Genomic DNA, 22,381 nt, shown 5'->3' with positions numbered 1-22,381 from the left:
GATGGAGGAGGAGAAGAAGAGGAAGCTGGAGGAGGAGTAGAGGAAGCAGGAAGGCAGAACTCATTAAAGGGCTAGAATCAAAGCACGCGGAGTTGGCACTCCGATTCCAGCGGTAGTACCAGAAGATCGACTCACTTAGCCAAGAAAGAGGGTCTCAGCAGTGGCAGCAGCTAGCAGATGATCCAACATTGGATAGCACTGTCCCATCCACGTCGAGAAGCAGCGTGGGTTCCACCTCGGGCGAGGCACAGCTGCTGGATAGATACCTTGTGGATGACATCATGGAGACCACTAATTGTGGGCTACACTTCAAAATGAAGAACATATCCATGAAGGTGGCGGACGCCGTTGCTTATACAAATCCCCCTGAAGTAACCTTCCATTGCAACCCTATTCCAGCTGGCTATGCTCCTGTCAGGATTGATGAAGTGGTGGACCAATATTCGGGGCTAGAGCTTGACATTCCTAGAGGCGACGAGGAGTGCTACCTCTTGAGCACTGCATTGGTTTACTCTTGAAGAGGAAAGGGTTATGCAGTAAAGTAGCGTAAGTATTTCCCTCAGTTTTTGAGAACCAAGGTATCAATCCAGTAGGAGGCCGCGCACGAGTCCCTCGCACCTACACAAACAAATAAGTCCTCGCAACCAACGCGATAAGGGGTTGTCAATCCCTACACGATCACTTACGAGAGTGAGATCTGATAGATATGATAGGATAATATTTTTGGTATTTTTATGATAAAGAGAAATAAAAGATGCAAGTAAAATAAATGGCAAAGGAAATAACTAAGTATTGAAAGATTAATGTGATGGAAGATAGACCCGGGGGCCATAGGTTTCACTAGTGGGTTCTCTCAAGAGCATAAGTATTTGTGAATGGTGGTGTGAGACATGTAGGAGAAATTGTATATACCAAATTGTATATGTATACATGTGTATGTGTGAATGGTGGTGTGAGACATATATATATAGGGTCGCGCTATTCGTCATCCTGGGTGAGGCATAGTTATTATTCACCCCCCCCCCTCTACTTTACCATCAATGCACCGTAAATTTATGTTCCGTAAGTTTTGTCTTATTTCCGACGCAAAAAGGGACCGTAAGAAAATATATAATCGTCGTAAAAAATATTTTATGTTATGTAAAATTACAAACATAAAAACATAGTCTAAAATACACATAAACTGCAAATTTTCTTGTCTTATGACCTATATTTTTATTTTCTTATGTTAAATTTTACGTAGTGAATCAATAGGAATGTAACTATTTGAATTCGAAATATAATTTAATTATGAAATGATTGTAAGATTACCTCGGGTGAAGAATAACTTATTCTGCACCCTGGTTGATGAATAGTAACACTATATATATATATATATATATATATATATATATATATATATATATATGCATATAATGTGTACAATATAATATTTAGTATCGTAAAATACCAGCAAATGAAAAAGAATTAAAGGGAAAACACAAAATTAAAGGGAAAAGAAATCATGAACCCAAAACCCCCAAACCTTTAGCACCGGTTGGTGTTACCAACCGGTACTAAAGGTCTCCCCGTCCCCGGCGCTGGCTCGTGCCACGTGGTGGCCCTTTAGTGGCGGTTCATGCTGAACCGGTACTAGGGGGGACCTTTAGTCCCCACCCTTTAGTGCCGGTTACAGAACCAGCACTAAAGGGCCTTACGAACCGATGCTAAAGCCCGGTTCTGCACTAGTGACTCCACAAACGATAGTCCCCACATGGAAGTCTCTCTTCCTCTTCTTTTTTCTTCTTCCTTTCACGCGGCCAATGGTGACTTCTATATACTAGATGAGGCCCATGAATTAGCTAGGACCTGTGATAGATGCTCCACAAAAGTAATTTGCCAAAGGCTCACCCTGTGCGACGTAGGCGTGTGACAAAGAAGTTGAAATTCGTCCTCCATGGGCCATGGTTTGGGCGCTTCTTTGCCCGAATGGGGTCTTCCCCTCATCCTTCTCCTCAACAAAAATAAAAATAAACGCCAAGATTAGAGTGGTAAAAAAAGAATTGGCATGTGCCTGTGAACACCTAGAGGTCACCAGATGCTCTCACTAACTTATTCACAAAAAGGAAAAAGAGGCAGGCTCATGAACCAAACATATAATAACCAGTATAAATCTAGTGAAATGAATGGATAAAGGACAACTCAAAGGCGGTTTGTAATCTCCTATAGAAGGACCCCAAGTCTTCCGGTTGTAACTCAAGCCATTTCACTATCAATTCATTCAAGCCTCGAGTGTGAGCAACACTAGTGTGTGTGTGTGTACTATGCATGAGCACAAGTAGTTCTAACACACAGCCGCTACTCTCTGTAGTTTAGCTTTTCCTTTCGTTCGTCCGATTCTCGGTACCCACCTACTCTATAGTTTGGGCTAACAATTTAGACTGTACAATGATAAGACTATGAGACTAGGAAATGTTTAATCATATCCGTTGTTCGGGTGCTACAAGTTTATACCAAAAATGTTAATGTTGGATGATTTGTGTAAACATCAACATTGTATCAGTAGATTTGTGATTTTTCAGATAGTTCTGTAATGGAAATTAAAGTTCGATGTCCTCTGTTAGTTAAAAATGGTGAAATATAACACATCTGGGTGCATACACATATAACAACATGTTTCTTTATTGCTCTCAATTACACTCTATGTAAATGGATAAAAAAATTTAATAAGCTAAGTTTTCAGTAGATCATTTTTTGAAGGCCTTTTGAAATGACAATGTCAAATTATTTATACTTAACTTTAATAATTGTTTATCAATTATTTATGTTTGATAAAAAACATTGCTGATGAATAATTATTATTTGAAATTTATTTTGAAGTTATATATTTTCAATGCATTGTATCTTCAAACATAAATGAACCAAATCCAAATATGGGAAAATGACAAATCTTATGCTTCTTCGAATAATTTGTGACACTTGCATAAATATATAGTGTATATGTGTTTTGTGTATTCTTAAATATATTGGTTGAGACTCTAACAGTGAATGATAAATATCATGACAAAGATCTTTAATTAGAATTCTATGCAAATAGAAAAAAAATCTAGAGTATATGGAAGGGCTTGGGGATCTTCCAGCCAGGTGGTGCTTACACCAGCCTCTCTCCATCCTATTCTCCTCAACGTGAAGTTCCTCGAATTCAGTTGATTTCACTCGTGGTAGAGTATATATGATGTAAGTTAGTTGGGGCCCCGAGTGCATGAGTTTGTACCAAGAAGTTTCGAATGAGAATAGAGTATCGATTCAAGGAGGTACAAGTTTCCTAGATCAATGATAAATTCTGCAATACTAACAAAACATTATTTGTACCACAAGTCAACCTTAATAGCTTTCCTCATTCTACAATATATTCTGCAATACTAACAAAACTTCATTTGTACCCCAAGTCAACCTTAAGAGCTTTGCACATTCTATAGTATATTATTTTATAGAGTGGTATTTTTCATTCTTGGAATAAATAATAACTTTTTTGCAAAGAGGCATAAGACCATATATTAAGTATCATAGGTCCTTACAAACATACCCATACAAAAAATATAAATACATTCAAAATCTTGAGAGTGTGAAAGTCTTCTTCCTCGTACATTCACCGCATTGCGCGACATGAGCATAGCTCGATTCTGCCTATGGGCTGGGAGCATGTAGAAGCAGCGACCCGAAAGTCATCAATGCAGACCAGGAGACACCAGTGGCCGTGATTTGTGAAGTAAATTGCCAACCTGGAGAAAATCCAGACGGATCCACCGAAAATCTCAACCGATTGTATCATAGGAGACCCGCCTGAGAGACAACTCCACATGCCCTCAATCGGCAGAAAAAACACACCAACGGAATGGGAGGAGTACACTAGTCCTACCACGAGGCAATGCTGCCGCTTTCCTGCCCCAAACCAAACACGAAAAAACCAAAAAGAAAACCTAAAAAATCACCCATGCACTATACGACAGGTCTTCGAGCGGATCGACACGGCGCGCGCCGACGAGGCATACATGGTCGAGCTCCACCAGAATCATCCGGAGCTCGTCCCTGAGGTGCGACAGGTCCTCGAGTAGTGGAAGAATGGTGCCTACGGGGCCAGACCGTCTGGTGTGAAGGTCATCGACCATTGCTCCAGCGACTCCGACTTCGAGAACATTGAGGATTGGGCGATGATCATGAAGGGAGAAGATTATATTATTTTTTTTGAATTGATTTGTTTAAATTCATGTTATACAATGTAGTTTGAATCGAATTGTGCTATCTATATTTAAATTAATGTTATGGAATGTAGGTTGAATCGAATTTGTGTGATTTGTTTTTACGGAATTAAGTTTAAGAGTTCGGATAAAAACTACTCCCTCTGTCCTAAAATGTAAGACGTTTTATACACTAGTATAATACCAAAAAGGTCTTACATTTTAGGATGAAGGGAGTACATTTTTTAACTCCTTAAATTTAAGAAGTTGAAATTTGAGTAGGTATACGAGGCTAAATTATACTGATATAAAAAGAGCGACTTCTGGAGATCCAACACATCTCACCCGTTCACCATGTTTGTCCCTATATTTAGAGCTAAATAAGGTTAATAATATGAGCCAACATGTGGTTGCATGGTTAGGTGGACAGTGGTATCCCAATCCATCAGGATTCAAGTCCTACTGCTCGCATTTATCGTGGATTTATCAGGATTCAAGTCTTATTGTCCCCAATGCAAACCATTTAATTATATCCCTAATATCGACATGTGATCATGTCAGATATTAGTGCGCAATATAAACCAACGGGACTGTCTATTTGACATTTGAATGATTTCCAATTGGATATCATTCAAATTTTCTGACCAATGTCCTGTTGAAATCTTTATTGCCCAAAACCACTGATACTGCTCGTTCCCACTAAACGGGTCGGACTAAAAAAAGAAGACGCGGTTGTCAACTAAACCAAAAGAGCAAGAGAACCCCATGCAATCCCTCCCTCCAGCTTCGCTGACCACACCTGACAACAAAAAGTAGAAGCAAAAGAGCAGTTAAACATCTTTGCTTGAACTTGCCTCCCAAGAAACAAATAAAGTTACAGTGAACATACACGTAAATGAAAAAGAATTTACTTGAGATTTGTCAAGCCCTCCATCATCACTAGAGATTTCCTGAAATAAAATTAAAGTGAACATACACATAAAATTAAAAATGAAAAGAAATAATTCAAATTAATTAAAACTAGGGAAGAAAAAGAAATAAATACCAAAGACATAGGATTAGAACCATCATCTGCAAGATCATTAGGCACAAACAGATCATTCAGAGAATCTGCACTCTCAAGAGAAGAGACTAGTGGTACATCCTTGTGAGAAACTTTCCGCATTGAACCAAACCTAAAATCACAAAGGCAAAAATCATTAGGCAAATAAACCAGAACCAACGCAAACACTACAACCAACAATCCCCAGACCTAGATCTAGAAGCTACAAAACCACAAACTAGACAACTGAATATTAAACGCATAGACACTGTAAGACTCTGGAGAAATACATAATAAGTCATACTGTAATTACAGTCCTCAAGCACACAAATTACAGTGTAATACTCTACAGAAAATACAGTGTAAAAGTCTGATGAATTACATTGTAAGTCATACTGAAATTAAAGTCCTCTAGGCAAATACAGTGTAAAATTCTGATGAGTTACATTGTAAGTCATACTGAAATTACTCTAGGGAAATATAGTGTAAAATTCTGATGAATTACATTGTAAGTCATATTGAAATTACAGTCCTCAAACATACAAATTTACAATGAAGTCTAGGGAAATACAATGTAAAACTCTGGTGAATTGCATTGTAAGTCATACAAAAATTACAGTCCTCAAACCATACAAATTACAGTGAAAAACTCTACGGAATTACATTGTAACCATACAAATTACAGTGTAAAACTATATGGAAATACACTGTAATTACATGAGTGGTTGGGCTAAATTTACAAAGTAAACTACACAGTGATCTGGGCGTATACATAGTGATTCCAGGGCATAAAAACACTGTAAATCTGGGCGAATACACTGTAAATTACATGAGTAATTGAGCTAAATTACTGTGAACATAAATAGGACGAATTACACAGTGATTCCAGGCATAATATACTGAAAAATCTGCATATACACAGTACATGAGTAATTGGGCTAAATTCCTGTGGACATACTAGGACAAATTACACAGTGATTCCTGGCATAAATACATTGAAAAATCTTGCATATCTGGGAATATACACTGTAATCAAGAATATACACTGGAATTAGGGGGGAAATTACACAGTACTGCTAGCACAAATAACACTGTAATTAAACAATAAATAACACAGTATTTGGGAGAATCACACAGTAATTATAGATATGGGAGAATTACACTGTAAAGCATGATAATTGCACTGTGAAAATGGCAGAATTAGACTGCAAAAGATGGGACAGTGAGGTTCTGCAAACCTATTACACAGTAGTTACACTGTAATTCTGGGGGTATGATCCACTGTATTTTTGAGCTACATTACAAGTCTCGGGGGGTAAAATTACACAATAATAGAAGCATCAAATTCAGAGAGCTTGCTGGAACACATTCAGACATGCCTCAGCTACCAGGGGAAAATCATAAGCAGCCACCTACAACTACAAAAAAGCAGGCCAGATCATCCCCAACTGTCACCTAACGATAAGGGAACATACACCCCAAGCTAGCAGAAAACAGGAAATCACCCGCTGCAACAAGCAGTACGCCTACCTCCACCATCTACAACACAAAATAAAACAAATATAAAAGCCTACATCCACATCTACACAGCAAAACGAAAACCCTAGAACCCGCAACTACAAAAGCTCCTCACAACGCAGGCGAGCACAAAAGGGAGGGGGGGCGAAATTGGGCGGATCCATGAAGAACAACAAATAGACATCCATGAAGACGAAAACTCAACTAGATTTGGAACTACACGACCAGAGCACAAGCAAAAACACCCGGGACCGGCAGGGGATTAGGGGAACCAATCTCGGCAACCGGGGGCGAAGAGAATAGGGAGGACAAAATCAAAATCGAACAGTGAAATAGCTCGGAATCGCCTCTCTCCTTCGCCGCTCGAGCTCTCTCCCCCGGCCTTATCGAAACAGAGCGACCCAAATGAAAAGGGAGACAACACCCACTCCGAAATTCAAGCACGACAAAAACCAATAGTACCGCGACGGGACGGTTTCGAGTTGAGATAAAGAAAACCGAACCCACAACAGCAAACCAAACCGAGCGAACAGAGTGCCAGCGCGAAGAAAAAAAAGAAAACCAGCGCGAATCTCCGCGCGAGAATGGACGGACAGAAATTCGAATGACGATGAATTGAAAAAGCAGCTGACTGTAAAATAGCAAATCCGTAAACCAATCGTATATTGTCTGATACGTACTGCATATACACAAATACCAGTGAGGATTGGGAACCTTGCTCTCATTGTCATCCCCCATCGTCTGCTCGTTGCTGGTTCCCATCCTCGTCCTCTGCCCTACTCTAATGGCGCTCCCAGATGAACTCCTCGAAGAGATCTTCCGCCGCCGACCTCGCGCGCGCCTCCGCGGCCTGCGTCTCCTTCCGCCGCGTCATCACCAGCCATCCCTTCCTCCGCCGATTCCGCGCCCTCCACCCGCCGCCCCTCCTCGGCATCCTCTGCGGCGGCCTCATCCCCGCCCAGCCGCCCCACCCTTCCGCCGCGGCGGCGGCCACCTTAGCCGACGCCGACTTCTCCTGCTCCTTCCTCCCGCCGTCCCGCGACCGCTGGTGCCTCCGCGACGGCCGCGCCCTTTTCTCCCCCGCCCCCGAGCGGACCGGCGGCGACTACAACCGCCGGGATCTGGTTAGGGAGTTCGCTGTCTGCGACCCCCTGCACCGCCGGTACCTCCTGCTGCCTGCCCTCCCCGACCATCTAGCCGACCAAGTCCATCGACCGGACATCATACATTGCGAGCCCTTCCTTGCTCCTCCCGGCGACGAAGAGGACTCGTCATTCACAGACTTCAGAGTCATGTGCTTGGTGCGGTGCACAGCCAAGCTTGTCCTCTTCGTCTTCTCTTCCTGCGCCGGGCAATGGCTCGCTGATCCTATCACATTTGACATGTTGGGATGTTTGATGTCAGACCCTACTACGCCCATGGATGCTTCTGCTTGGAGGTTTGTCCGGAAGACACGCTGCTCGTGCTCGATGCACAAAGGCTGGAGTTCTCCCCTGTTGACCTCCCGCCTCCACTTGGCTCTTGTAAGTGGGACATGGCCATTGTGGAGGCAGCAGAAGGAAGGCTTGGGATGCTTACTATCTCTGAGCATACTGAAGCTGGTGTGTACAAATACCATCTCGTGTATGATGTATTGCATCCTAAGGATGAGAATGGCACAAACCAGTGGCAATCAAAGTCCGCAATCCCTTTGCCGGTGAATTATCGCTATGGCATCTTGGGTGTAGCTGGTGGATACTTGCTCCTAATTGGGTATCCACAACAGAACAGGCTAGTACTTGATTATTTTTCACTGAATCTCCAGACATTTCAGATTGAGTGGTTCTGTCAGACTGGTCGCTGTGCCATAACTAGCGACCTGTATGCCGATCTCCCACTGTCCTTGGCCCCGCCAACTATTTGAAGTGGTAAGCTTGCCCTCCGTCTTTAATTACTTTATTTCCATGCATATGACATTGCAATTGCAATATGATGCAAGTGTTTAGTTATATGGTAGTGTGTACATTAGCATTCTCTACTTTGGCAAATGGTCCTGTATTAACGCTGATGCGGCCAAGTTACTTTTCACCCTTATAATTCTCATTCTTATTGCTTGTAAGTGTTTAGGTGCTATTCTAATGGTTAGTACATCTGTGCAATTCCAAATCTGTGAATTTCAGGATGAGCAAGAAGCCTTTGTTTCTCATCTTGTGAATATGACTGTCCTCATTTTCAGTGTCATACAGAAATACTACTGAAATAGTAATCAGCATCACAGTATGCGCGAGTTAGGCTGGATTTGACATGCGTTGGCTACTTTCCCTTGAGTCCTTTTTTCCCTTGCACATTTAAAACTATATATTTTCTCCGTTTTTAGCTACTTATTGAACCATTTGCTTCTGCTAGTTCCTTCTCCTCAGCATGCCACGTTCTTCTCCTTGACCATTGATGGCTTTAGTTAGTTAGTTTGTGCTGGGATCCATTCATCAGATTGCATGAAGCACCAAGTGTTACAGCATTAGTAGCAGCAAACACCACTATTTTTCCAAAAAACTGTCACTTCGCAGCATTTTTTAATTCTGTTGGGATGTGCAGCATGCATCATGTGTAATAAATTCTCGCATTTGGCTGATGAGAATCACAGTTCAGCTGAGGTTGCATGACGCAGCATGTTAAATTTTTGTTCTATGGTTTGGCCATGTCACCAAGCTATCATGCCTGGCGCCATTTGCGGTGGAATGGCTGTGATTTGTGCGGTAAATTGACCGTAGTGGCTTATTCTTAAATTTATTTGTTTTTATCTCACGATGCACTTGCAATTAGAGATTTCGGATCATACTATTGATCCTGATGTTTGTAAATTAGACCCCCAAAAATGCTGCGTCATCATATTCAGAATGACCCGATAACCATGCTTTTATTTGCAACTGTAACCGACTCTGGCTTTCCACGTGGCAAGCACAGTAACCGAACCAGCCTCATACATCAACTTTTAGGCATGGACGGCTGAGACATACACTACATCAGAAACATATTTCTAGCCTAATAGTGTTAAGCTTCTACCTAGTGGCATCTTGTAACAGCTGGGTCGTACTAATAAATCAAACTTATTTAATGTAAATTTTACTTATGATGTCTTGCATACCATGCAAATTGATAGGTCGACACTAAATGGTCGCAATGATATATATGAGTTTAGATGCCATGCTAATGTTTATGGTCAGTAATTTTCTGGTCTTGTACTGCAGATGCATGTTTAATTGCGTAGATAACTTCAGAAACATGTTTGTGTCGTTTGCAAATAAGAGTTGAATCCGTGGGCATTTCAATCAAATTGGACGCTCTTCAGCGATCAGCATAGTGATTTTTAGTGACACTCCAAAAGTAGCTGTTTGTATCACATAAAAGTATTCATGAAAAACTTTGTATTATGGTGAGTTAACATCCTCGTTCCCATTTACTCCCTCTGTTCCAAAATATAATTTTTTTTAGAGATTTCAGTACAGACTACATACGTTTGGAACAGAGGTAGTAGTATATTTCAGTTGTATACATTTCTGGCTTCGTGTAGAAACAGAGAGGCTTAGAGACACATGCTTTCTATTCCTCAGTTTGTTTCAGTTTAGTACTCCCTCCGGTTCTTCTTACTCTGCATATTAGATTTGGGTCAAGTCAAACTTTGCAAAGTTTGACCAAATATATATTAAAAAATATCAATATCTACCATACCAAATATATATCCCATGAAACTACATTTTGTGATGAATCTAACAAAATTGATTTGGCATCGTAAATGTTAATACTTTTTTCTATAAATTCGGTCAAAGTAGAGATGCTTTGACTTCAGGCAAAACTTATATGCAGACTAAAAAGGACCGGAGGGAGTACTTCTTTTGAGTTGTTTTATCTAAGAACCATTTCCCTCTATTACCAGGGCTTGTCAGAGAATAATGCAGATGGCAAGTGCGATGCCATGTTAAGGGGAATAAATGCAAGAGCATTTGACAGCAATTTGCAGCTGATAGATACTTCCTCATTTGAACCGTTGAAGAACTAGAAACGTGCAATGGATGTCCGCCGCATCTGCCTTCTTTTCACTGTCGAAGATTTCATATCGTTAAACCGTTTCTGCTATTTGTGCAGTGCTTGCCTGGCAAGAGACTGGACTTAGGACAAGCGAACGGCCTGATTGGCTCGCATACCTGTAGTGTCCAGCTTCAGTAGTGGCTTCGCTTGCTTGAACTGAGTGCCGGGCAAGTTTTGCAGCTTTAGTTGTAACCCTGGGAATGGAATAGTTTGCTTTTGCTGATATATGATTCCAGTATGTATTTATGGCATTACCCAAAGTCTACCTGTGCCGATATATTATGATTCATATATCTCTTTCAAAAGCATAGATTGGATGAAGTTGCAAGTAATGTCCTCTCTGCCTTTTTTTTTTTTTTGAACGGGACAAGGCGCTCAAGTCGCCAAATTTCATTTCATTCAGTTAAAAAAACACAGTATAGCGTGATTTACACATCGCTGTAGAGCTTGAAGAGATTACAGAGAAAGAACAGGCCAATGAGTGTGCCAATGAACTAAATTGGAACAACCAAGGACAGGTTGAACTGAACTGTTCAGAAGATGGTGAGCAACATTATGGGCAATGCTATGAAGACTCCTAGAAATCTGAAAAACCTGCCAACGAGAGCCTTCTGAGATGGCAAAGAAATCTGCCAGTGATTGTCTGGATTTTCTCTGAAGTCACATCCCTAGTTGGCGCAGCCATCGCCAAATTAAGATAGTCACATCCCTAGTTTGCCACAGTCATCACCAAATTAAGATTTTCTGTATAATAATTGGGCTGATCGACCTGAAGAAGTTTCTTATTTAAAGAGACCCTCTATTAGTTTTAAGTGACGGGGTGCTTAATTAGATCGCTTTTACTTGAAATCTGAGGTTTGAATCCAAGCCATCCCCTCCCAGTATTCAACACAAAACAAATCCTTGTCAGTTTTCTCACAACCATTATCAACTTGGATTCTGCATTTCTGCTAATGGCGGCGGTAATGCCGGTGTACATGAGAACAGGTCACAAACACAAAACCACAGTTCAAGGCCACAAACACTCATAGTTTAACCAAGTAAATTCTGGAATTGATTGACAGCGAATCGTGTGTGTTCGTCAGGTGGATGAACACACAATCACATCACAAGCCACCAAAGCATTTAACCAAACATTTGCAGCATAATCAGTGACCACCACACCTGTATCATGTTCTTGCAGGCAGGTAGTTATATTCAGGCAACCAAATTCAGGTGACAAAACCTCTCACAGCTGAATCGTGTAAATTCCACTACTGATGACAGAAATTCTTGCATTCCATTCGCTCGTTCAAACATCGCAAATTACAAGTAGCAAGCAGCAAGACGAATGGCAAAGCCTGCAGATCGGGAAAGAAGGCATGAACAATTAACCAGACACTTGCAGTATCATCAGCCAGCGAAGCATTTAACCAAACACTCGAGGTATAATCAGTCAATATAGCCAGTACACTATCATGTTCTTGCAGGTAGGTAAAATTCAGGCAACTAAATTCAGGTGACAAGCCATCTCACAGCTGAAACACGTAAATTCCATTCGCTCGTTCAAACATCGCAAATTATAAGTAGCAAGCAGCAAGAGGAATGGCAAAGCCTGCAGATCAGCAAAGGCGACATTCTTCCTGAGCCACCACATCCAGTATGTTGTATCATCAGTGTCATGTTCTTGCAGGCAGGTAGAATTCAGATAACCAAACGAGGATGATATTACAGAACCGGACGGGTAAAATCGATTCCAGTACCTAAATTAGCAACACAAGCAAAGAGATCGAGGAGCGAATCACCAGTCAGGCACCAAGAAGCATCGCGCTACCCGGCGAGCGGGTTGGCGTGGACGGTGACGCGGTTGAGGCGGATCTCGGCGAGGGGGCGGTCGGCTGGGCCGGTGGGGGTCTTCTCCATGAGGTCCAGCACCTCGAAGCCGTGGATGACCTTGGCGAACACGGTGTAGTGGCCGTTGAGGTGGGGCTGCTTGGCGTAGGTGATGAAGAACTGGCTGCCGTTGGTGTTGGGCCCGGAGTTGGCCATGGAGAGGGTGCCCCGGGCGCCGTGCTTGAGCGCCTCCCGGAACTCGTCCGCGAACTTGCCGCCCCAGATGGACGCGCCCCCCTTGCCCGTCCCCGTCGGGTCGCCGCCCTGCACCATGAACCCCTTGATGTTGCGGTGGAAGACGGTGCCGTCGTAGTAGCCGCTGGCGCAGAGGGCCAGGAAGTTCTCCGCCGTCCGCGGCACCTGGTCGCAGTGCACCTCCACCTTGATGTCCCCCAGGTTCGTGTGCAGCGTCACCGACTGCGAGTTTGGGGGGAGAGGGGGGGAGGAAACGGAATTAGAGCCTAGGTCAGGGAGAAGAGGACGAGAGGGGATGGTATGGTAGGGATCTGGGGCTTGGTTGCTTACCATGGCGGCGAGGCGGAGTGGAAGGGGCGGCGGCCGGCGGGACGAATCGGCGGGGAAGAGGAGCGGGGACGAGTCTGGAAGCGAGCGGAGTGGGGGGGAGGCGGTCTGCGAGCCTGGGTCTCGTGGGTTTGGGCTGCTGGGCCGCCCACGCTTTATGGGTCGCGTGTTTGGATTGGCGGTATCTAATTGCTTGGATAAATCTTCAGTGTTCTTTAGCAAGGGCTGCTCGCAAAGTATTAAAGAGAGCATGAAAAATACCTTGAATGTTCACAATAAGAGTCTCTCAGAAAAGTACTTGGGCATGCCTACGGATGTTGGGAGCAGCAAAAACGGAGCCTTCAAATATTTGAAGGACAGAGTCTGGAGCAAAGTTAAGGGATGGATGAAAAAGGTGTTGTCATCCGGAGGGAAAGAGGTACTTATAAAGTCTGTAGCTCAATCTATCCCGGTCTACTCTATGACTTGTTTCAAGCTACCTCGGGGCCTCTGTCTTCACATTAATTCCATCATACGTAAGTTTTGGTGGGGGAGTAAACGGGGTGAAAGAAAGACAAATTGGGTCTCCTGGGAGAAGATGACAAGGCCAAAATATGAAGGAGGTCTGGGTTTTAGGGATATTGAACTGTTTAACCTTACTCTGCTTGCAAGACAGGCGTGGAGAATCCTGCAAACACCAGAGACACTAAGTGCAAAAATCTTGAAGGCGCGCTACTTACCAATTACAGATTTTCTTGATGCTTCACTGGGTAGCCAGCCATCTCAAATATGGAGGGCAATTATAGAGGGCAAGGAGATCCTCTCGCAGGGACTCATCAAACGCATTGGCGACGGCAGAGATACTTTGGTATGGCGGCATAACTGGGTACAGAAAGAGGCGTCGCTCAGGCCAATTGTTTGCTTGAGCCAACATAGGCCACAGTTTGTGTCCGAACTGATCGACAGCTCCAACGCCAGGTGGAAGCAGGACATGGTCCGTGCAACCTTTCTCCCAATAGACGCGGACGTGATTCTCAATATCCCGCTAGCTACTAGACAATGCAGAGATTCCTGGGCATGGGCATACAAGCACAAGGGCTCCTTCTCTGTCCGCTCGGCATATCGGATGCTCATCAACACGAAGCTAAGGAGGGAGGCATGGCTCGAAGGGCGTTCAGACCCGGCTGATAGATCGAGAGAAGAAGCAAGTTGGACTAACCTCTGGAAGGTGGCGGTTCCCTCCAAACTGAAGGTATTCCTATGGAGACTTGCACAATGCTCTATACCCACGGCGGATGTCCTCGTTCATCGTAATATGTCCACATCGTCGCGGTGTGCTATCTCTGGAGAGGAGGACTCGTGGTTGCATTCATTGATAACGTGCCGCTGTGTATGGGCGCTAGGTGACCCGGAGCTGGTTGAGCATGTTATTGCAACAGCGGAACCGAATGCCAAGGCTTGGCTATTCAGTATGCAAGAATCGATGCCACATGTCGAGTTCACAAAGCTAACTGTGACTCTATGGGCCATATGGTCGGCACGGCGAAAGCTAATCCACGAATGAGAGCACCAAAGCCCAATTGGGACACATGCTTTTATCACACGCTTCTTGGCAGACTTGAGTATTGCTTCCTTGTCACATGAAATAACAAAATCCAGGACAGCCCCAGTGCGAGTGCAAGAGTGGATACCACCACCGGCGGGTCACAACAAGGTAAATGTTGATGCAACCACTTGTAAACGCCCTCCCATCGGGGCTGTTAGCGCGGTCTGCCGGGATCATTCAGGTGCATATGCTGGATCGGCAGCGGTGGTATTCCATGGTATGACCGACTCGAATATATTGGAAGCTCTGGCATGTCGCGAGGCCATTGCATTAGCCAGGGATCTCGCACTGACTCATTTTAAGGTGGCTTCAGATTGCCTTTCGGTGGTCAAGGACATACACACGGGAACTATGGGTACAATTGCCCCAATCGTGCAGGAGATCATCGACTCGAGCAGGGAGTTTCAGTCCTGCTCTTTCACCCATGAGAGACGTCTTTCCAACAAGGAAGCTCATGGCTTAGCTAGACATGCTTTACATTTAAGGGAGGGTCGCCATGTATGACTGTTACACCCTCATGATACTTCTATTATTCATGTAATCCGCTCTATTGATCAATAAAGTAAAGCATGTTCCCCTAAAAAAAATCTAATTGCTTTGGCGGTATCAAATTCGAGAAAATATTTTTTTTACCTCAAATGAAGTCGAGGATAAAGTGCAGTATTCCCTTTCCTGGGAACAGAATTCGAATATTCCCCAAAATTTGAACGAACAAGATTAGATTTTGCTTCTTCTTCTTTTTTGAGTTGGAACTGCTGCCTTTTGTGTAGTTAAGTCATGAATACACCCAATTTGCACCAATAAATTGCCTACAAAATATATTTTCATATTACATACAAACTTTATATTTTACTCCCTCCGTTCGGAATTACTTGTCGCAGAAATGGATGTATCTACACATATTTTAGTTCTAGATACATCCATTTCCGAGACAAGTAATTCTGAACGGAGGGAGTAGATATTAGCCCATTTTTCCATAGACTTGGTCAAACTTTATATTTTAGACAATCCTAGAACTTCAATTATTTTGAAATAGAGGGAGTAGGTTACTACGGTGTCAAAAAAAGAACTGGGTTACTACAGCCTACACGAATTTAAGTGAATTTCATCACTGAGCTTTCCTGCTGGGAACATTAGTCTATAAGAAACAAAACTGAAAAATCATACTGCCTAGTGAACAAATAAATACTTTTGATGACACAACGCAATGCCGTGCGTCAAGAACGCCGTCACAAACTGGATACTTTACAGATGACAAGAACCTGAATTCCTCAACACTAACTTATGTTACCAAAGAGCAAAATTGCTAGAGGAGAAAGAACCTGAATTCACAAACTGGATACTTTACAGATGACAAGAACAGAAGAAACTGAATTCCTCGACACTAACTTATGTTACCAAAGAACAAAATTGCCAAAAGAAAAAAAAAAGGATGACAGGATTGAATAGGCGAATGAACACAAGACTTGACCCACGCCTACCATGAGACGGACAATTTACCGCCTGTGACACCTATGGGGAAGCAGATGAGAATCGACACAATTACAACCTTCCGAAGAGCTGCCGCGCTTGGATTCAACAGGAACAGGGAGGACACGACGGATGCGAACATGATCCCTGCTCTTTGTTCCACCACCGAAGACATGACTGTTTCCACCAATTGTCAGTTTCAAACCTCCACCAATGGTAGATGCCAAGACGGAATCACTCTGATTGGAACAGATCTGGTTAAGGCATTTTTTTCCTGTGTGCTCCTGCGTTTTCTGTGAAGCAACTGGCGAAGCAGTTATTTCTTGACACCCTACAGGCCCAAAAGGAGTTCTCTAGGCGTTTCAGCAGTTTGATTTGTGGCCATCTGTGATCCTCCTAAGCCTTTCCACCACCACAGGAATATCCTGCTCCCTCAACGTTGTGAAACAGCACCTAAACCAACCAGGCTCAATGCAATGGCAAGATGAACCTGGGGTGACATTGACCTTCGCCTCCTCCAACAGCCTGTCCCAAAGACTGCGTTCCCCTTTCTCGCTGTAAGACCGGATGAACTTGCTCATGTCTGCCCAGCAGTAGAACCCTCCGCTGCTCTTGAAGCACTCGATGCCCACCTGTTTCAAAGCATCAACGAGCAGATTGTACGCCTTGCGCAGCCTCTCTCTGTTAACTTTCAGGTAATTTGAAATAAACTTCTGGTCCGAAAGCATGGCAACAAGAAGGCGCTGGGTCGGGGTCGACACAGATGAGAATCTGGCAATCTTGGCAGCTGCCTCCACAATGCTTTCGTTATACGAATATATGACTCCAACTCGAAACCCTGCAAGAGATAGGTCTTTTGAGAGTCCATAGATTATGTGAACCCTGCCTCTGTCAAAGTCTTCTAGCTCGTTCACAACCTCAGCCACACTGACAAATTCACCACTTCCAAATGTTGAACCGGCAAACACTTCATCAGAAATTAAGTGTATGTTCTTCTCTGTAGCAAAGTCCAGAAGATCACGCAGTGTTTGCTTGGGTACAAAGCTTCCTGTAGGGTTGGAAGGATTAGATATGAGAACCCCACGAACCCTTACTCCTCGCTTCTTTGCCTGGTTATAGGCTATTTCTAGAGCAGTGATACTGATGTTAAAGTTGTCGGTGCTACGGCAAGGAACGGGTATCAACTCAATACCAGTTCGCCATTTTATGTCCCGGTCCCATCTGCAGAAATAAAGTCACAAATTCAGGACTTCGCTCTGAACACCAAACCATGATTATAAAACACGCCTGAGAGCGAGGAGATAGACATACCCAGGGTAGTATGGTGACGGAACAAGAAATGCATTTCCTGGATCAGCAAGACAGAAGCTCAGTATTTCCATTGCAGGCGTCGCACCAGATGTTATCACCATTTGAGATGGATCAAAGGATACTGACTCTTGCATTATTTGCCTCATAAATCCAGCAAGAGCCTGAAAATGAAATCAAACAGTTATATTGGAAAATTACCCCATGAGGAATAACAAAAAGTAGCCATTGAAACTAGTTTGATTATCTGGTGCCAGATTCAAACTATACAAATAAAGACTTGGGAGCTTTTTGTACTAAATTAATGACCATCTAACAAATAGTACAGGACAAGCAACAACATATTAACGTGGAAAACAGAGTGACATCCCAGCACAATTTCTGCATGACGTATGCCGTAAGGGGCTCATCATTAAATTTATTTTCTGATATATCAGCATGACAGCACCTTTTAAAGTACACTGTTGTTTCAGTATTAATCTTGAAAAATAACCACCAGAAATGAGGTCAAGAGGCAAGTTTCATAGAAGCATGACAATGCAGAATGGCTTGGTTAGATTCCTAAACTGATTTCGATAGAAAGCATCCACTAAAAGGCCATAACAAAAAACAGAAAAATAAGCAAAACAAAGAGGCAGCTCCAATTCTAAAATGGGAGTGGCCCACTGTTTTAGCAGCATATCATCCAGATTAATCGCCAAGGTCTGATCTATCTAGAAGTATGCCTTCAGTTCAGATTCACACAGTTGACAGCAGCTAAAAAGACACAGGATCATGGAAATGAAAATCTTTAAAATCAATCGTCGTTTCAGGAATGAGCTGATTAAAATGACAATGTCTCGGAAGTCAATAGTTGACAGATGGCATCATTGCAGCAACAAAACTAAAATTGACAACCAAGAACAAACAGACATGAGATAGTGACTCTTTGGCACATATCAGTTAGATGCAGATAACATGTATATGGCCACAAAATTTCAAAAGAGGAAAGGAAGCAAATTACGCAACATCACGTCAACAATCGTACCTCGCTCCAGGCTTAACCACACAAAATTCTAGAGGAATTGCTACGATTATTTGTAGGTTCAATAATTGACTGGACACTGTTGTTCGATTGAGCTGATCCAAAACAGTGGCTAACCGCCTAGGCCCACGCTACCAAATCAGAGCAGTGGTACTACTAATGCCAAAGATAGCATAGTTGAAAGACAAAAACTGAAGATACCAAATATATTTATCAACGTGACGCAGGCTAATTATCATATTGTTCAATGGACACAAATAAGTTAATTCGCAAGTGTATTTATCAAACTAATTATCATACCGCTCAATGGACCAAACAAGTTCGAACCAACCACTGCAGATTGCAGAAACCTTGATGATAATCAAACACTACTTTTTTTTTGCGTGGAATCAAACACTAGTGAATTGTTAAACTGGCTGTTTCTGTCGATGGAATCAGGAAAAGGTAAGATTCCGGTAGCACTTAATTTTGACATCGCCATAGTTAACAGAATTGGAAGGCTTTTATGGATGGGATGGAAGGAATGAGAATGAGAATCAGGGGCTGGTTCCGTTAGGCTTACCATCTTCAAGGCAAGTATCCCGTCATATGGCTGGTACGTGGCGAGGCCGCTGATGGTGAGGTCCCTCTCCTCGTCGCCTCCGCCGGGCGTCATCGCCGGCCCCGCGTGCTCCTCCATCCATTCCCTCACCAAATCCAGGGACAGCTGCACAATCATCGGCACCGACTGCGTCAATCTATCTCTGGCTACTGATTTCGGGAACAGAGCAGAAGGGAAGAGGAATGGGGGGAGGGAGGAGAGGCGCTGACGTGGTTCTCGGCGAGGCCGAGCTGGATGACGCCGGCGGGGTTGGAGGCGGGGTGGTAGGGGTCGTCGGCGCAGCGGCGGAGGCCGGCGTAGTAGAGGGAGTCGTCGTCGCCGGCGCGGACGAGGGCGCCGCGGGCGGAGAGGGCCGGGAGCGCGCGCGGGGAGAGCAGGCCCCGCGAGAGGGAGCGGTGGATCGGCGAGAGCGGGCCCGCGGCCGCGGCGCCCGCCGGCGCCGCGGAGGAGGCCGCGGTGGGGGAGCCCGGCGGCGGGCGGTTGCGCTTGATGTAGAGCTGGAGGAAGTAGAAGAGGGCGCAGGGGATGAGGGAGCCGAGGACGAGCCCGCCGCGGCCCTGCACCACCCCCTGCAGCGGCACCACGATGCGCATCCCCCCGTCCGCCCTCCGCTGCTGCCGGCCGCCGCCCTCCCTGTCGCCCCCGCCGCCGCGCGGTGATCTCGGGCGCGGCTTCTTGTCGGCGCGGTCGCCCTTCCTGCTCATGGACGGCCCGCGCGGCGCCCCCGGTGGCGCCGCGTCGTCGTCGTCGTCGCCGTCGCCGGCCTGCTGCCGCGCATGTGCGGGAGGCCGGGCGCGGGATTGGGTTGGGTTGGCGCGGGCGGGCGGGGGATTCTGGGGTTTGGGAGAGGGGCCAGCTGGGTGGGGTGGGGGTGGGGGTGGGGGTGGGTGGCCGAGGGGGAGGGGGCGCCGGGTTTGGCGTCTTGCCGGTTCAGAGTTCAGACGAGACGGCGGCGGCGGTAATTTCGTTGGCCAGGCGAGGCGAGGCCAGGGACAGCTCGTGGGTCTCGGCGGAGGCTCAGATGCGGCCGAACCGCAAAAGTTACGGCGTGCTCCGGACTCCTCCGCCCGCCCGCGCCCGTTCTCCGTGTGAGAAGCAGGATAGAAACAATCTTCCTTTTCCAATTCGTGACAAACAATCTACTCCCCTTTTCACTTGGTCCTTGGCGTTCAGCCACCAACCACAACCGGGTGCTACAGTGACAAGAGCAAAGCCTTCGAGGTTCGAATCAACCATTCCCGTCGGCACGGCCGTCTTTTCTTGAATGAACTCTCAATGTTTCTTCGAGTTTCTCAAAAGTATCCAACCTATGGACACACAAACACAATGAACGAAGACCGGTCCACATAGATCTACAGAAAGACAAATGTCGACGAAGAGAATCATGTGGGGTCCGCAGGCGACATACCTTCATATGCCCTCCCATTATGCTACACGCACCACCGGGATGAGGGCTAGGCGTGGAGATCCTTGTGACACTTCGGGCCTGTTCGGCAGCTCACCGACTTCCCAAATCCTCAACTCCAGGACTGGAGCGCACCTGAACGGGTCAACACCTGGCTATTCCATACAGAAGCGGGCGACCCAGCGCAGTGCAAAATTGTAGGATCGGTGGAGTTGGAAAAACTGAGCTCCACAGAAACTAGGAAGCGGGAGTTGAAGAAAATTACTTTGTGCTGCCACCGCCAAGTGACTCGCTCGACCGAGCATCACGTACCGATTCGCTCTCAGGTCGTCTCTCTCCTACGAGCAGTCCCTCCCCGACCAGGCTTATGGCCCAGCCCATCTTTTTCTAACCTTTTTGCATTGCCAGCCTGCTAGTGATGGGCCACAAAGATGTGATTTCATGCGCTTGAGGCTCGCTCCCTCGCGTGAGCGAGAAGCCGTGACGCCAAACGGATCGCTCACTCCAGGATCGATCATGAGAAGGTGGGGCTGGATTTGCGGCGTTGAAGTTGAAGATTTTCTGGGAACGGAGGGCTCCCGAACACGCCTTAAAAACGGAGCAGGAGCCCTCCCGTCGACAAGGACCAAGGTCCACCGCGCCTACATGAAGACCATAAGAGACGAGGCAAACCTGCATCGGTGTCGGCAAGAGGCGAGAAACCCTGATCGCTCGAGTTACGAGAACATAGGGGGTGAAGGGGTACAAGACTTCGCTTTATGTACATGATGTAAGTTGGGCTTTAAGTACAGCGCACTACCACTTTTTTTGTGTGGAAGCCCACTGTCACTGTTGGTATCAAATTTTGTTATACCTATGTTTTTCAATTTTGGAATTGAATTTTGTTGACATTATAGATTCGTGATGTGACAATAGGCTAATACTATTTATCTTTTTTCTGGAAGATCTATAAGCTCATAAATGAAGCCAGATGCGTATGATGCCTTCATAGCTTCCTTTAGAGCAAAGAGAAGTACATACTACAAACACATAGTTAAAATGTAATGTCGCAAGGTTGTGTTTGGATATCTTTGTTTTCCTCTAGCCCTAGACAGCTAGGGCAAAGTTTCTCCTCCAAACTTCACCGAGAAGCCTGTGGATTCGCATCCCCTCTGCCTACCACTCGGTGGCCGATGGCAGGGAGGAGAATCCTGATGCCTCAGCTTAGGTTAGTAGTTTATTAGGTTAGGGTTTTTTAGTCCTCGCAAGTGTGGCGCTCGAGTTGATGGTGACGCTTCTTCTTCGAGTTCGTCTACCGGGCTCCAATCCTCCTCGAGTGTGTCTGTCTAGATGTAGTCGACGGAGCTCGTGCATAGATTACTGTCGTCTCCTTAGACGGTGAGATTAGGGTTTCTATGTGTTGAGATTTGGTGGCGGGTGCTTTAGATCTATGCAAGGGTTCCAACCGCGAGTACCGCAACTCCGGGCCGCTGTTCCCTAGGGTCACGTGCATGAAGACTTCCCGGCTGTCGTCGACAAGGTCAAGTTGGCTCCGTTAGCAGCGACAGCGACGTGTCGGCGACTTGTTCAGCAGTGGTCGTTTGATGGTCTCGAAATCTTAGTTTGTTATTTATATTTGAGATGCTTTGTACTCCCTTCGTCCGAAAAAGCTTGTCCCGCAAATGAAGGGACAAGCTTTTTTGGACGGGGAGAGTACTTAAGATGAATTTTTATAATAATTCTGGTGATTTCCGAACGAAAATTGTAATGTCG

At 45.0% G+C, this 22,381-nt stretch overlaps 3 protein-coding genes across 4 annotated transcripts; 1 reads left to right on the top strand and 2 right to left on the bottom strand.

Moving 5' to 3' along the window:
* The first annotated feature begins 7,463 nt into the window (after positions 1–7,463).
* LOC123152391 (uncharacterized) lies at positions 7,464–11,102 on the top strand. 2 transcript variants are annotated; one of them, XM_044571957.1, is made up of 3 exons: positions 7,464–8,078; positions 8,182–8,684; positions 10,691–11,102. In XM_044571957.1, exons 1-2 carry the CDS (start codon positions 7,575–7,577, stop codon positions 8,275–8,277), a joined length of 600 nt encoding a protein of 199 aa, XP_044427892.1. In that variant the 5' UTR covers positions 7,464–7,574; the 3' UTR covers positions 8,278–8,684; positions 10,691–11,102. The 2 variants fall into 2 exon arrangements, with proteins under 2 accessions (XP_044427892.1, XP_044427891.1); XM_044571956.1 differs by having other exon boundaries at positions 7,470–8,684.
* Positions 11,103–12,353: 1,251 nt separating this feature from the next.
* Positions 12,354–13,386, bottom strand: LOC123152132 (peptidyl-prolyl cis-trans isomerase CYP18-1). Its single transcript, XM_044571756.1, has 2 exons — positions 13,240–13,386; positions 12,354–13,131 (listed from the first exon to the last, which is right to left on the bottom strand). Exons 1-2 carry the CDS (start codon positions 13,240–13,242, stop codon positions 12,652–12,654), a joined length of 483 nt encoding a protein of 160 aa, XP_044427691.1. The 5' UTR covers positions 13,243–13,386; the 3' UTR covers positions 12,354–12,651.
* Positions 13,387–15,988: 2,602 nt separating this feature from the next.
* On the bottom strand, positions 15,989–20,082 carry LOC123149202 (probable aminotransferase ACS12). The gene is made up of 4 exons (XM_044568788.1): positions 19,434–20,082; positions 19,186–19,329; positions 17,603–17,763; positions 15,989–17,512 (listed from the first exon to the last, which is right to left on the bottom strand). The coding sequence occupies exons 1-4, from the start codon at positions 19,926–19,928 to the stop codon at positions 16,654–16,656; spliced, it is 1,659 nt and encodes a 552-aa protein (XP_044424723.1). The 5' UTR covers positions 19,929–20,082; the 3' UTR covers positions 15,989–16,653.
* Positions 20,083–22,381: the final 2,299 nt, after the last annotated feature.

Source organism: Triticum aestivum, chromosome 7A (genome assembly GCF_018294505.1).
Source record: "Triticum aestivum cultivar Chinese Spring chromosome 7A, IWGSC CS RefSeq v2.1, whole genome shotgun sequence".
In the NCBI taxonomy this organism is placed as follows: Eukaryota; Viridiplantae; Streptophyta; class Magnoliopsida; order Poales; family Poaceae; genus Triticum; species Triticum aestivum.
Note: the sequence above shows the minus strand (reverse complement) of the source record. Positions and strands in the feature narration are given on the sequence as shown.

Excerpts from the sequence above, each read along its gene's own strand:
- LOC123152391 (XM_044571956.1), top strand. The coding sequence starts at position 7,575 with ATGAACTCCTCGAAGAGATCTTCCGCCGCCGACCTCGCGCGCGCCTCC.
- LOC123149202 (XM_044568788.1), bottom strand. The coding sequence starts at position 19,928 with ATGAGCAGGAAGGGCGACCGCGCCGACAAGAAGCCGCGCCCGAGATCA. Across the intron at positions 19,330-19,433 it reads TCGGCCTCGCCGAGAACCAC|CTGTCCCTGGATTTGGTGAG; the intron begins GTCAGCGCCTCT and ends ATGATTGTGCAG. Across the intron at positions 17,513-17,602 it reads CCGTCACCATACTACCCTGG|ATGGGACCGGGACATAAAAT; the intron begins GTATGTCTATCT and ends TTATTTCTGCAG.